Here is a 15825-nt window from a genome sequence, read left to right on the forward strand (position 1 = left end):
GACTTTTAGGTTTTTGGCATTGGTATTAGCATCACAGGATTTTTTCCATTCAGATTGGAAAATAATTATTCCAAGAATCTATCCGATATTAAGAGAAACTATAAATAAAAATAAGAAAGTCACATGTACATACTCTCTCATTCTCCATCTTTCATTTTCCTTCGACACATCTATAGACACATGCACTCACACACTTGGGAGGGGGTGGAAAGGGAGGGGCTGTAAGAGAACAGGAGAAAAAGGGAAAAGAGGATAAGGGAGGAGGATAAAATGTATTTTATATGAAAGTATTTTCCAAGTATTTGAAGTTGATAGTTGTCGATCGAATTCACTTACAGTTTGGAAAAGCACAAACATGTAATTAACAAAAACAACAAAAATAAAACAACTAATAATGATAATATCTACTGATTTCCATCTGCATACCACGTACATAGGTGCTTTATACATGATGCCTCTTTTAATCCTTATAACAATCTTATGCCTAAGCACCATTATCCACATTAAAATTATAGAGAAATGAAGTTTAGAGTCATAAGCTAACACACTTAACACATGAAAGAGCCAAGAAATGATCATAGATCAAGTTGTCCCCAAAGCCTTTATTTTGGCACTATAAGATCCAGACTGCTAAACTCTAATTTACATTTTTCATTTACATTTTGGATTAAATCAAATGATTTTATAGCTTGTATCTAAGGCAGTAAATACAATTCAAATTGATTAGCATCATTATAAAAATAAACATTTATCATTACACTCCTTTCAATGTCATACACATGACAAACTTCAACAGTTTAGAATTTAATCTATGAAAGTATTCCAAGTATACCTTGAATTTGCAGTAGCTTCCTGGAGGCTGAAGGTAAAAATCTATAAGAGATGATAGAATCCATGTGATGTACATGGATTTTATTTTTATTTAGTAAAAGACATAATGATAATGTGGCATCAAGTCAGAAGTAATTTTCTTGGAATTTATGAAACTATTGTTTCCATCATTACCAAAGTACTACAAAGTAGCTATGCTGTAAGACCTTTGACATACCTTCCATGGTGTTGGTCAAAATACTAGCTATACTCATTGTCCTTTGCCTTGCTGCAGGATCTTCCAGTAAATCCATGGAAACATGATAAGAACTGGATCGTCTCTTTTTTATTTCTGTTTCAGTAGTCGTGCCCTAAAAATAAAATTTCAGATGGAATAACTATTATTAAGAGCAGCAAAACCAAAAGTGTTCCTATAATAGGTGCTACTTAACTAAATGGTCACCATCCTTTCTCAGATGTAAACAGCTCATTAGGACATTGCTGGAATCATCCATCATTCTTGGGAAGTGTTTGAAAGCCTATCAGATTTTCAGCTTTCAGGAATGCCTGGGTTTGCAATTGGGATGGACTTTTCTAATTCCTCCATCTTGGAGCTTTGGGCTAGAGGGACCATGCCTACTATTGGATAGATAACCTTTTAGTATTTCAACCAATCCCAATTAGACTTCAGATTGAAACATGGTGTTCCTTAATTTACTCTCAGGTTGAGATATTAGATCTTTATACACACACATTTGGTTTAATGTATGAAAATAATTTTTAAGGGTTCCCTAATATGCATCAGTAGAGTTCCCTTAAACTGTGAACTCCACTATAAAATGTTTTTGTTTATTATAGTTAGGTAACATTTCCCAACATCTTTAATAATAAAACGGAATATTACAACTAATTTATAATTTTGTCTTACATTTACGAGAGTTTCATCCACAAAACAATCAATCCTTGGCATTGAAACTCTAACTTAAGGTGATAATACCAATTTGGGGGTCTTCAATTTTTAACAATGATATGATGATTTGATATTTTCTATTCTAGAATTTCAAAATGGGGCAGAAATTTATTCCTACTTTAGGAGATCAAACAATAAAGTTAATTATCACAGGGAAAAAAGGGCAAAACTCAAGCATTTCAAATGCAGGTCTGAGTGCTAATAATAAATAAGAAGTCGTTTTTTGAGGATTTTCCCTATTTCTAAAATAGCAATATAATTCCTCTGTTCATCTACTCAGACCTCATTCTGATACGAGTAACATTATTTTTATTAACCTGCATACCTCTAGCGCATATATATATTCAAAGCAAAGTTACCACTCAATTGATGTGATTATCATTAATGGTGATAAACATCTGTATAGGTGATACAATTAATTTCATGCCAAAACAGAAGTAAAATTAGTGAAAAAAAAATAACCTCCTCTGAAATTAAAGCTCTTTGAAATCAAAAGGTTATTTCTCAGAATTTAAAATATTTTGCCTGATCAGAGAGAAGCAAAGTTTTTTAAAGAAAAAAATAGAGTTGCTTAAAGGTCTTCTATTCTTTGCTATGTTATACAGAACAATATGTGCAATAATCCTAGCTTCATTTAATTTTTTAATGAGAGATTCCAAAACCTCTAATGATATTACTGAGGAAATTATTTAAGTTAAATTGTTTCAATTGAATTTACCTGCAAAGTTCTAGATATGACGTGCTTTGGAGGGTGTTAACTTGCCTACAGCTGTTTATTTTCTGTTCTCATTTCCCCTCACAGTCTCACAGCCTACTTCTCTCTGCACCTTCAGCTCATGCTGCACCAAAGTGCAGTGCCCTGCCTCACAGCACCTGACTATAAGATTGAAGAATAGACATGAAGGAACTGGCAATAGAAGGACCACACTAGGCTTTGCTTCAGTCTAGCCCCGTTTTGTCTTCAGAGATTTAGTCCATCCTTTCTGATAGAACAGGAATTTTATGATAATTACTGATAAATGCTAAATATTTTCTGACAGAGTAACACTCTCTGTGTATTTATGCAATAAAGTTGTACGTTTGTTTTTGTTTGCTCAATTAACATTTATCGAGATCAGTGGTGTTCACACTTTATTATGTGTAAGAACCATGTGGAATGCTTGTTCAGAAAGAAGATTCCCTGACTTTGTTCTCAGGCTTTTGGTCTGAGTAAGTCTTGATTGACCCAGGAATCTCCATTTTTTTTCTTTAAACCACTTTATTGAGGAATGATTGATATGTAAAATGCTGTATATATTTAATATGTACAACACAGTGAGTTTGGGGATTAGTATACAACCTCAACTATCACCACCATCAAGGTCATAAACATTTCCATCGCCTTCCAAAATTTCCTTTCACTCCCTTTATTACATTATTGTTGTTATATGTGGGAAGAACACTTAATGTAAGATCTACATTTTTAGCAAATTTTAAGTATACGATATAGTATTGTTAACTCTAGGTACTATGCCATATGGTAGATCTCCAGAACTTATTTACTTGCATAGTTGAAATTCTGTACCCTTTGACCATCAGACTCATAGAAGCAGACAGTAGAATGGTGGTTGACACAGATGGGGGGAGGGGAAAATGAAGAATCTTCATTTTTAAGATGCATCCCAAAATATTCGATGTAAGTAGTCTAAGGGTGAATTTTTTTTTGAGAAATGCTGGGTTTAAATGAAAGTGCTTGTTTTCTTAGCCATCTCTTCTTTTCCATTTAAGAAAATAAAAAATATATGTATATTCAATGGGAGGCAATATTGCAATGTGGATAAAATGGGTTTAGTAACCAGGATATCTGGGATCATATCTTAGCTTCACAATGCACAGAGTTTAGTTTCCTGCTCTGTACAATGGGGATAACATTAGTAACTATGATGAAGGGTTGTTGTGAGGATTAAATGAATTAACACATGTAAAGTGTTCTGGACGGCGTCTGGTACATAGTTAACTATGATTATTTTAAAAGAGAAGTTGACATTCCCTCTGCATTATTGGTTCCTTCACTATAAAGTTCCACATTTTTCATGATTTGATTTGACCCCAGGATACTTGAACATTTCCCTGGGATAAAGTGGTGAGAGAAGTCAAGAGAAAAAAAAGTCAAGAAGATCAATATCTATTTCTATAATCCAAGGTAAGAAGTTCCTCTCTTAAGTGACTGAAAGCTGACTCCATACAACCTTACTGTGGCTTAAGAAGCTTGTTTAATTATAATAAATGGAATTGTGTAAAAAATATTAATACAAAGAAAATTTTAATATGATTCAGAAAACTATAAAATGCTACCAAATGGCATTGCTAGAACATTTTTATATTGGCAAATAAAGTCTTATTTAATATCATATTTAAAAAGTAACATGTTCTACAAAGGAAATGTCAACAATATATCCCTATAAATGCCTGGCACTTAATTGAGACCCTTTTCCATAGACTTGATTTAGGGCCAATTTGTTTACAAAAAAAAAAAAAAATTAATGAAAGTAATATGAAAATTGAAATATGCTCTAAAAACTATAACACGTGACTTTACCAGCTACTCTGAGTTTTTTTTTTTTTTTGCACAAGGACCTTGACAGTTTACGATCCCTTATTTTTTAATTTTTTTATGCCTATAGACCTGATCTTCCTAGGTGGCCTCCCATCCAAGTACTAACCAAGTCCGACCCTGCTTAGCTTCCGAGATCAGATGGGATCGGGCTTGTTCAGGCTAGCATGGCCATAAACTCCGATTGACTTCTAAACCACACAAATGTACAATGGCCGGGGTCATCTGAGTGAGTGCTAAAAATGTTATAACACTCTGACCTGCAAAGAGAAAGAATGTTGCACTACGGGATTTTGATATATTTAGTAATAGTATCCACTTCAAGTGGAAGTGTCAAATTCTCCTTTTAAAGGAACAGTGATAATAAGATCCTTCAGATGAGCATTACTGGTATCATTTCTTGCATTTAACTTGATTATATTAATTAAACGTATGCTTGATAAATTATTGCTGTGCTTTTTGCCATGTTTCAAACTGTAGTAATAATGATAAGGGATACTTCTAATTATATTCTATGATACCCAACCTATATTTTTAATTAACTTGTAGAAAAGTCTGAATAGAACAATTTGACAAAATAAGTTTATAGCTTGATTGAACCCTAGTCTTTGAACAATAGACTCAGCAAAATTCTTAGATGGGAAACTCAAAACACTCCAGCTTTCACCAGCCTCAGCTCCCTTCCTGACAGCTGTAGTTTCCACTGGCCTCACCTCTGGCAGGAGCTGTCCAATGGGAGATGTGAGGGAAGGACCCCCAACAAGGGAGACCACGCCATTGCAATCCACAGCGCTGTGCATCTTCCCATTCATGGGCAGAATGGGGAGCACCCTGGAGGCACGGCTGGCCTGGCTGACGTTGCTGTGGCGACGCTCTCCATGTCTGTGTGGTACAAACAGAGAGTCTCTTCGGCTGTCATTGTCTTCAAAGGTGCTGTGCTCATCATCGGCAAAGTCATTCTCAGAGCCAATATCCTTTGCTCGACCTCTGAAGCTAAAAAGGCTCGCCCTACTGTTGCGTCTTGGAGAGAAAAGGGAGCCACGAATGCTCAATAAAGACTATGAATAACAAGAAAGAAAACAAACAAACAAAAGAACAGAATTGAGCTGGCATCCTGAAAAATGTGAGGCTTGACTCATTGTTTCAGAATGGTTGACTTACCTAGGGGAAAGTCCTTGGACAGGTGGAACTATGGGCTTCCATGGTACCTGCTGGTGGATCTCAACTAGGTTTGCCTCTTTGCTTTCTCTTTTTCTCCCTGTCTTCATTTTTCTTTTTCTGTCATTTTCTTTTACTTTACTCGTGCCTTAAGATAGTCACAAGCACCCCTCAACATTGTTTAGTCTCATTACTCGCTCGTAGGACTAAAAATTTTTGCTAAGCCCCTCTCTATAGGCTAACCTCATTTAACAATCTAATGGAAAGTAATTAAAATATACATCTACATTACCATCTTTTAAAGCCAAAAATATACCCAGTAAGAGCTCACTAGTGACCACACCCTGATGCAGATCTTACCACAGAGGAAAATAAAATTAATCTTGCTAGTAGATCTATTTAATTATAGCATGAACTGTATGATTCATTCCCTGATTTTTACTCTTCTGTGTATCTCAAGAAATCCGAAGGACATCATATTTACAAAAACTTGGTTTTCACTAAGTATCTGGTCATTTAACAATTTTCTAAGTGGCTACATTGTCACTACCATCATGCTGTTTACCTTGATTCTTAAGCACTGCAGCGCCAAGCACAATGAATCACTTCCTGTTTATTACTAGTCTAATTTTATGACTTAGCTGTAGCGAACACTTGTTTCTCCTGGTCCGATATCTATTTCTCCTTCTTCTTTTGATAATACTAGGACTATTTTTGAGAAATGATTCTCAGGCCTAGCCAATGATTATATTTCATACTTCCGGTCATAGAGAATGGTTTCAAGATGGGCAGGGACACTGCATGGTCCATTGGCAGCCATCTCTTTCTCTCACAGTTGTTGGGAAAGAGGTGTATTTTCAATTAAGGTTGCTAAAAATATTGAATTTAAATGTGGAGCTGCAGTGGGCATCTTGCCACCATACTGGAGCTACTTGGGCTGAGATATGGAGGAATACTTGGTCATAAAAATGTGCTATGAGCCCTTGGGTTCAGCCATGACTAAAGCTACTCACAAATATTATTAACATGATATAAAAGTCCTCTCTTTTTACTAAAGAGAGCTTGAGGCGGGTTCTTATGATTACTAATAGAAAGAATATTTATTTCATTATTTAAATATTATTAGTCTGAGTTTTTCTCCAAAAGATTTAAAGCTACCTAAAATAATTTATACCTATACATTTTTTACATTCCCTGACAGTAAGTATGCTTTTAATTATCTTTTAAGAAAAAAATAATTTTTTCAATAATGCCTACTGAGAAATAATGCCAATAATTACATTTTAACTTAAAAGTACTCTATTCAATTAGTGGCAATAGAAGCTTTGGAGAAAAATAAGTTATAAAATAGCACACAAAATTTCTCAAGGTTCAAAGGTGAATCATGCCACATAAAAGCATAGTTTACATAGGATAATTTTATGCAAAATGATTGCGTCCCATCTGTTAGCATCAACTTCTATTGCTTAATTAATTATATAAATCCATTGCAATCAAATACTGTGCCACAAACAAAGGATAGTCAGTAAGAAAAGTCTGCCACAAGAAATCAGTCTCTAAAAAGTAAAAGGTCTTGGTTTATTATGAATAGGGAATAAAATAACTGAAGGTCGACTGTATCTTATAAAATATTCAAAATAAAATATCCAGATTGTCTTGGGACTTGACTAGAAATTAAACTCCTGATTTCGTTCTCTCCCCTCTCACATACTAATAAGTCAAAGTGAAGTCTAAGAAATATTTTGTGCAATTCACCTACTCTATTAAGAAAATTATAATCTTGAAGTAAAGCCTACATTATATTTTTTTCAATATGAAAGTAGAAATGTTTACCAACATAACTGTTTCTATCATGTCATCACAAACTAATATTTTTTAATACTTTGGAGTCTTGGACCCTTGAAAAATCTAATAAAACCAATAGACCTTTCATCACCATACCCAGGTTAAGAAACTTTGCCTAGCTTGATATTTTTGGTGTTACTTCCAGGGACTTGCTAAATGGGATTAGTGTAAATTCCAGATTCTCCCTCCCACCCTTCTTCTCACTCTTTTTCTCTCTCCTCCTTCTCTTTCTCTTTCTCTCTCTCTTTCCATTTCCCGCTCCACCTTCTTAGCTATTTGTTTGACTATTTCTTTTTTAGGTTAAAAAAAAAGTCTTTCTCCTTTTAAATACAGATACCACTTAAGAAGCAAATATCAATTCCAGCCAAACATTGCAATTTATATAATTCGATGATCACTTATAATGTTCAACTAGCTAGGAAATGGAGGTCCGAAGAAGATAGTACTGGGAAAATGTTATGTCTGTAAGCAAAATTTGCAGAAAGAGGAAGAACAGAGCCTAACCTTTTCAGGCTTCACTATTTTACCTACAGTTATTTTTACTGGATTTGGAAAAAAAAAAATTGGAGAGACTCTTTGGAACTGCTGATCTGCAGTTTCAAATTTAGGCAATTTTATCTCATAGAATATATCTTCTTTCTCCCCTCCTTCCTACTCTCCCTCCCTTCCTCCCCTCTTCTTCCTTCCTTCCTTTTCAAAATGACCAATGCTGTAAAAAAGGGGGTTGATTTTTAAGGAAATCAAATTTATTAAAATTAATATCTCCACGAATGAAATTACAACCATGGCAACATGAATGAGAATGAGTAAATGTTGATATTTACTTAAAAATAAATTCTATTTTAATATAAATTCAAATCCATTAATTCTTTAATTTATTTTCCCTCATAATGTTATTTGGACTTGAACAGATCGACCTATAAAAAATTTATATATATTAAATATAAGATTATGTGAGACTGTGCATACTATAAAATGTATGAAGAGCAAGTAGAATCCTAAATATATGTATCTTTTAAATGACATCAATTTGTAGACTTCCTTTTCAACTTTAAAGATATTCTTACTAGTAGGCCTGAGAAGGTGGAAAGTCAAAGAATTTCAGTGTCAGGCCAGATTTAAATACTACTTCAGCCCTCAGTAACTATATGACATTAGGCAATTCTTTAACTTTAAAGAGCCAAAAAAAAAATAGTGAAAATAATACTATCAAGGCTGTTAACATTAATTATGACTGTGTAAAAGAATGCCAAGCATAAAATACACAGTGAACAAAGAATACAACCCTCCTCTTCAAATGTGTAGACTGTGGATGATGATTATGGTACCTACCGAGGGCTGTAGTGAGGGGCTTACATGGGTTTATATTGCAAATTGCAATGCATTGTTTTAAGTGTTAGCTATCATCATTGCTATCAATGTCGTCCTAGCTGTTATCGTTACTATATAGATACTAAGGTTTCACTACTGGTGAAACTGTCTTCTGAGAAACTGTGTATTTCTGGTAATTCTCTTGGTAATTTTAAAGACAATTAGAGATCTTAAATTTCAAATTTTCAACAGCTTATATTAGTACATCAGCCAGTGAACATTTATTTAGTGCACTATATAAATCAGAGTATTGTTTCAATGAAAGTCCCACGTTAAACATGAGACAGAGATAATCAACTGAAATTAAACATCATTGTTTATTGAGTATCATAAATCTTCTTCAGTGCATGCTTACTAAGAATTTTAGCTACAGTTCTAGAGAAATTTTGTTTTGGATCCCTTTGAAGTGAGGGCATGAAGAATGCACTCTTCAAATGAACTTTGCATGTGGACGGGAACAACTAAACAGATAGATGGTCTGAAAGAGTCCCCAGTTCAGCTCAAGGAACTTGCCACCCAGAAAACCAACAGTCCACTGGGTCCAGGCACAGCAGCTAAGAAAGGATGGGAAACATCTGCTGACAATTCTTCATGTGGAAAATTGCCCTGGGATGTTTGAGTCTTTAATAAAACCTTAAAATCACAAACCTTCCTTAGTCCAGGGGGATTGACGTTCTGAGAATGCTTTCCTGGGATCCCAACATGTTTTAAAACTCACAAATTCTCTGAGGTGATAATCACAACACTTGATGATCACTACCACTGAAAATATTATGTTATTTAGGGGAAAAGTAGTTTATCTCTACCAAATTCTACCCTAGTTTTAAAAAAGTGCAATTTATATAATCTAATATTTTTACCTGGTGTGGAGAAGAAAACCTCTTTTCATACGTCAGCCTGCTTCCTTCTAAGGAAAAACGGAAACCTTTTCTTCTAATGCTGTCTTCAGATTCAGATTTGCGGACTCCGTCTTCCTTCTCTTCTTCTCCAGACTGTTCTTTCTGTTTCTTTTTCTTTCTTCTGTTTTTCAGCTCTTTTTCACTCTTAGAGCTCAATTTTGATGCTACCGAAGAACTCTCTGAGAACACTCCTATCCCACCAGCACCACTGAAGTCTTTTGATTCAGCGGATGCTGCTGCTGCAGCTGCCTACAAGGGCCCAAAGTAAATGGGAGTTGCATGTACACTTTGAGAAACTGTCCACGTTATTGCTTAATTTATCTTTAGTATCACAAGTATGATCTTGGAAAACAATGCTTCATTCTGGCATATATTTTGGAAAACAATGCATTGTCGTTAGACCAATTAAAGAATTAAAATCAACAGATACATGGAAGATGATACATGAGACCTGGATGAAAACCTTCAAGCTCTGGCCTCACACTATGCTTTCTAATTCTCTAATAATATGAGCAAGACATTTAAATACCTTAATAATTTTTCTCTGATTTAAAAAGTATCTTAATAAGGAAAGAATTTAAGAATTAAAGGTTTCCTATTTTAACCTGATCCATCACACTTCCACTCGGCAATGACTTTTAGTACCAGTCTAAATTATCGAATTTTATTCAGTCTAGTATTTTTTATTTTAATAAACCTTTTTCCCCTCTTTGACTTAAATTGAGAATTTTATTAAGAAATGCACAAGAAAAACATATTACAGATTATATATAAGGGAATCGCAGATCATGGCATCTGAATGAATTTGCAAATTACAATAGTACAGTTTTTGGAAAGACATAGTATTCAATTTTGTTGCTGCTGCCCCTGTATGTTTTATTTATCTGACCTTTCTTACACATTCAAGACACTCAGTGGTAAAAGATAACTGTCCTTGAGATCCAAGAAAAGCCAAAAAATAGGCAATTTGATGAGTTAATGTCATTAAGTCAGCAAATATAATTAAAGAAATACTTGCCTTATTCTGAAACCTCATCAAGTATAAATTAAAGGACTTACAGTGTAGGAGGCAGGGAATGTAGTGATTTATGATGTTTACACATCTGTGTTTTTCTTATGCAACCCACAAACTTGCATTTAAACACTTTTCAAGTAGAAAATATTAAATAGGTCTTTGTCTTTCCAGACTCGAGGAAATAATCTTCTCAGTTCAACCATGCTTTTCTGACCTTTCTCTCCTCTAGTGACACTCATGAAGAAGCAACTATAACTGAATTTCTCTTCCCCAGAAAATTAAGAAAATATTTTAATTGAGGGCATGTTGGTCTAGTTTGTGAGCTTTAGTAAATGAAGGATCATACAGGAGGAAAAAATATTAATAAAGCAATTATAAATCTCCAGGTCGTGATGTCATTAATATTGATAGTAATTATCAACATAAAAATAATAATTTCCTAATAAGCAAATAGAATCTTAACACTTACCAAACACCTATGACCTATTTTAAATGTCATTTTAACCACTGCTGATTTTGAGTACTAAATGCCACTGACTTCATCATTGTGGTCAGAGAACTGAGATAAACAAACACAAAAGAGCTCTGTTTGCTAACTATACCTGAGCTTCTTCTTGTTGCTTTTTTAACTGTTCAAGCATCTGCTGAAATTCAGCTTCTTTCTGTTCAGCCTCTTCGAGCGTTGCCTGATTCTGTTCCTCATAGGCCATGGCCACCACAGCCAGGATTAAATTTATAAGGTAGAATGAGCCCAAGAAAATGACCAGCACGAAAAATATCATGTATGTTTTTCCAGCAGCACGTAGTGTCTGTAAAATGGAAGATATATTTTATTAAATTTTATATAGAATGTTGCGAGCTCATACTTTAAGTTATAAAGCATTTTACAGCAATTCTTTTGATCTCAATATTTCATGCTTCCCAGAAGAATCATATCATCTGTTCTCACCAGTTGATAAAGGTTTTCCCAGAAGTCTTGAGTCATTAGACGAAATAAGGACAGGAAAGCCCAACTGAAGGTGTCAAAACTTGTGTAGCCATAGTTGGGGTTTCTACCAGCCTTCACGCAGATGTATCCTTCTGGACACTGGCTGAAATTAGGTTAAAGCAAAGAGGAAGTCAGTAACTGCAAGTATGCTGGCTGGCTTTCTGGTTTTATAGATGCCAATACCTATTTTATCTGACACTAGGGAAAGTAGATTTCTCTTACCTTACCCAGGAGTTAACCCAGCACTATGTGGACTGATTTATATAATAATAGAATCTATTAAGTCTATTTGTGAATTCCCCTGTGATTCATAATTGTCATTATTATGTTTATCATGTCTCCATATAAAAGCAATAATATCATGATTAATACCTTTGGGGACTTGCGGGCATGAACAGAAAAATAAATTTACAAGGAAAATATTGATTTTTACTGACGATAACTAGAACAGAAGCGTGTGCGTGTGACTGTGGTAGTAGAAAAGAAGGGTGAAAAAAGGATGGGAGGGGGCACACTAAGAGGAGAAAATAACTCTGCATGGAAAAAGTGACCTATGACCTTGATGATCAAGCTGACCTGGCCTCAATATTGTGCCTGAAACTTCCATGCTACCTGATCCAGGGCAGGTTTCCTAACCTTGCTAAACTTTGGGCACTTCGTATGTAAAAAAGGGCTAGTAACAGAACCTGTCTCGCAAAGGTACAAGCATTAAATAAGAAATTGTATGTAAAACATTTAGTACAGTACAGACAAGTAATTAAAATCAGTCTCTTTTACTTGTCACTGGGATCTAAGGAGAAATGCAGTACAATCTTTACCATATAAGTCAAATGAAAAGCCTATTACCATTGGGAATTTTGCTACAGGTATTAGTTACTAATGTCCACCATATCATCTTCCACAGAAAGAACACTAGAAGTCTATGATCCTAAAATCTTGTGAAATAGATAAAGGTAACTATTTCTCTGAATTTTCCTAAGCTTTAGCTCCACATGCAATACTTCTTAATAACAAATGTTCACATGATATCAATCATTATAATTAAAAGCACATATTGAGTGCTGTAATAGCTATAAATGTAATCCATTTAATTCTCACAGCCACCCTATTAAACCCCTTTATTACATGAGGAAACTATAAGGCAAAGAAAGGTGACATTATATAATGGAGTCAGTATTCAATTGACTCCATGCAAACTCTTCAGTCAATGGTCTTAACCGCTTTGCTAACACATGCTAGATATACACTCACCATGCTTCAGATATTGACAATTTCTTCAGAGATGGTACATTTTAAGCCATGGAGATCACATCAGCATATGTAAAATGTCACATTTACAAATGTACACACTTATGAATTCTATAAACTTAAGCTTTTTATGTATATATATGTATGTACTACTTTTCTATTTTCCATTAAACTAATTTAGAAGATCAGCTGTGACCTAGTATGGAAAAATAATTGCCGCATATGAGTGTGTGAAGAAAGTGTGAATCCACACTTATCTCAGCTATTTTGAGAGTTAGCGTGAAGTGGAATTTATGGAGGGCTTTGACTGTGGAGGGAGCAGGGGCCACGTGGGTGGGAGGTGGCAGGTTATTAAGGCCGATGGAGCAGTGTGGACTGAAACTCAATACGAAACGTCACTTACCCTGCATCTGAGCTGTTGCCACAAAGCAGAGCATCATTTTGCCCTTCCAAAAAATAAAAGTGACCTATTTAAAGAGTGAGGAACAGAAAGAATCATTTAAAAAACCCTCAAAACACTTCAGCCACTGTGTCTAGGTAATAGAGCTTACAATTTTTTCAACCATAATGAAATGGATAAAACAATAAATTCGTATAATTTAAAAATTTAACATTTTTAATTAAACAAATGTTTAGAAAATCTCCTTTAAAGAGTGTCTAGGGCCATGCTACCCTGAACAAGCCTGATCCCATCTGATCTCAGAAGCTAAGCAAGGTTGGGCCTGGTCAGTGCTTGGATGGGAGACAACCTAGGAAGACCAGGTGCTGTAGGTGTAAAATATATTAAAAAAAAAAGTAATTGCAAGCTGACAAGGTCCTTGGAATCTGTGAGGTCAACCAAGGGTCGCCTCACCTAAAAATAAATAAATAAACAAACAAACAAATAAATAAAAAGAAAAAGATTTCGGAGAACATATCTAGTATAGCAATCTCATATCCACATTTATTGCAAATAGGAACTCAAATTGCTTGAGATACTTTTAAAATAGAGCTGTCAAATTAAGGCTGTTTTCTTGGCAAAAAGAGTGAGAAAAAGGGAAGCATTGTTGCTTCTATGTAAATAAAATTTTACTTTACAAACACTTTTTACTTGGACTTCAAATAGATTCAGACTTTTTTTTTTTCCTGACAATTTTGACTTAATTTCCTGTGAAAAGTGGGCTTAAGTATTTGCTCTTTCTATGATGCTGTAAATAAGTGTTTTCTTTTGGGTTTTGGCTTGATTACTACCTTTCAAATGAACAAAATAAATTGTTTCTTTGGAGATATATATTTTCCAAGTATATATCTAGTTTCTAGTCTTACATGTAACTTTAACAAGTTGCAAAGATGATCTCAAGAAACATACATATACATAAACATACATATTTATATATTTACTAACACACATTAAAAAAATACATACATATTCCCCACAAAAAATTATTATGGTTGTTTTTAGGAATACTTAAAGCTTATATTCAAGGAAAACCCGAATATATTATGCAGGGAAATCCAGGTCATAGTTTTGCAGAAAGTTTTAGATCTTTACCTTACTACATGTATCAAAAAATAATTCTATACTTTTAAAGATGAAAGATTTAAAGACACATCCATCAATATTATATAAAATATGTATAGAGTTTTTAAATATATAATATATAGGTGGCCACTTTATAGGTAGAATATCTCAGTGAATATTTTTATTATCTTTAAATCAAAGAAATTTACAAACTAAACTATATAAAAAATAAAAAGAATTCAATAACTCGATTGCCTAAAAATCAAAATCACTTAGGCATCAAAACTAAAAAATAAGATGAAAAACAAGCTGGAGAATATATTTGCCAAAAAATACAAAATATTATATACTTGATAAATTAAAAAGTTCATATGAGTTCCTTAAAACATACTATCACCTGGCAGAATAATGGCTAAAAATGTTGAATATATAATTCACATTATATAAAATATATAACTTACTAATGATATCAATAAACATATCTTTAAAATTTTACTGCCTATGGGTGGTGAACACACAATGCAATATGTGTGTGTGTGTGTGTGTGTGTGTGTGTATGTATATGTATGTTTCTTGGGATCATCTTTGCAATATATACACACACACACACACACATATATATATATATATGCCTTACTGTTGAATTGGATACCTGAAATTTACTGAATTTTGTTAACCAATGTCACTATTAAAAACAAAGATTAAAAAAATTCTACTGCAATAATAATTAGGAAGAAGAGGATACACTTTTCCTTCTATCAAAAGATTTTAAAATATGGTAATATTAATGAGTGGTATGATCTCCCTGGAGAGCAAATTGACTCTCTATTTCCATAGTCTTAATCTGGTCATACTCTTGACCCCAAAATATTCTATTAATAAAAATCCATCTAAAGGAAGCGATTAGAAATAGAGAAAAGATTTATGTGCAAAGATTATCATTGTGCTATCGTTATAATATTAATAAATGGAAAACCCCATAAATCATGGAATCATTTGTTTTATTTACTCATTTATACAATGAACCCTAATCTCCTCATTATAAATCTTCATAAGAATACCAATTCTTAAAATATTAATATCATGTGAGAAGGGATAATTTATATGGTTCTAAAAACCATGAAAGATATCTCAGAATGAGTGTCCTTGTGGAGTACTGATAATCAAGGAATCAATGGACGTTGGCAAGGTAATTGTACATGGAGAGGAAGGAACTTGAACATCCAAATAACAGAAGGGCTGGTTTCAGCAGTAAGAAATTATACTGAACTATGTGGCATCATAAGTTTATTCTGATGTCTATTCCTTAAATAAAATCCAACTATACTGAGAAACAAATATAAAACAATGACTGATACCAAAGGGATAAGTTGGAACAAGAATATTATGGAGGTAGGTTTTGAGTTTATACTTTCCCATGATCAACA

At 33.8% G+C, this 15825-nt stretch overlaps 1 protein-coding gene and 2 pseudogenes across 5 annotated transcripts in view; 1 reads left to right on the forward strand and 2 right to left on the reverse strand.

The window, feature by feature from the left end:
• SCN2A (sodium voltage-gated channel alpha subunit 2) overlaps positions 1 to 15825 on the reverse strand; it is a 121091-nt gene that overhangs the window by 52057 nt on the left and 53209 nt on the right. For all 5 annotated transcript variants that reach the window (XM_036236909.1, XM_036236912.1, XM_036236913.1 and 2 more), the window contains 6 exons: positions 13301 to 13364; positions 11611 to 11752; positions 11264 to 11470; positions 9608 to 9895; positions 5087 to 5431; positions 1049 to 1181 (listed from right to left, as the gene is read on the reverse strand). In XM_036236909.1, coding sequence (XP_036092802.1) covers positions 1049 to 1181; positions 5087 to 5431; positions 9608 to 9895; positions 11264 to 11470; positions 11611 to 11752; positions 13301 to 13364 — 1179 coding nt within the window. The remainder of the gene's footprint in view (positions 1 to 1048; positions 1182 to 5086; positions 5432 to 9607; positions 9896 to 11263; positions 11471 to 11610; positions 11753 to 13300; positions 13365 to 15825) is intronic.
• LOC118614004 lies at positions 4435 to 4552 on the reverse strand (annotated as a pseudogene).
• On the forward strand, positions 13553 to 13671 carry LOC118614809 (annotated as a pseudogene).

Source organism: Rousettus aegyptiacus, unplaced genomic scaffold (genome assembly GCF_014176215.1).
Source record: "Rousettus aegyptiacus isolate mRouAeg1 unplaced genomic scaffold, mRouAeg1.p scaffold_m13_p_2, whole genome shotgun sequence".
Taxonomy (NCBI): Eukaryota; Metazoa; Chordata; class Mammalia; order Chiroptera; family Pteropodidae; genus Rousettus; species Rousettus aegyptiacus.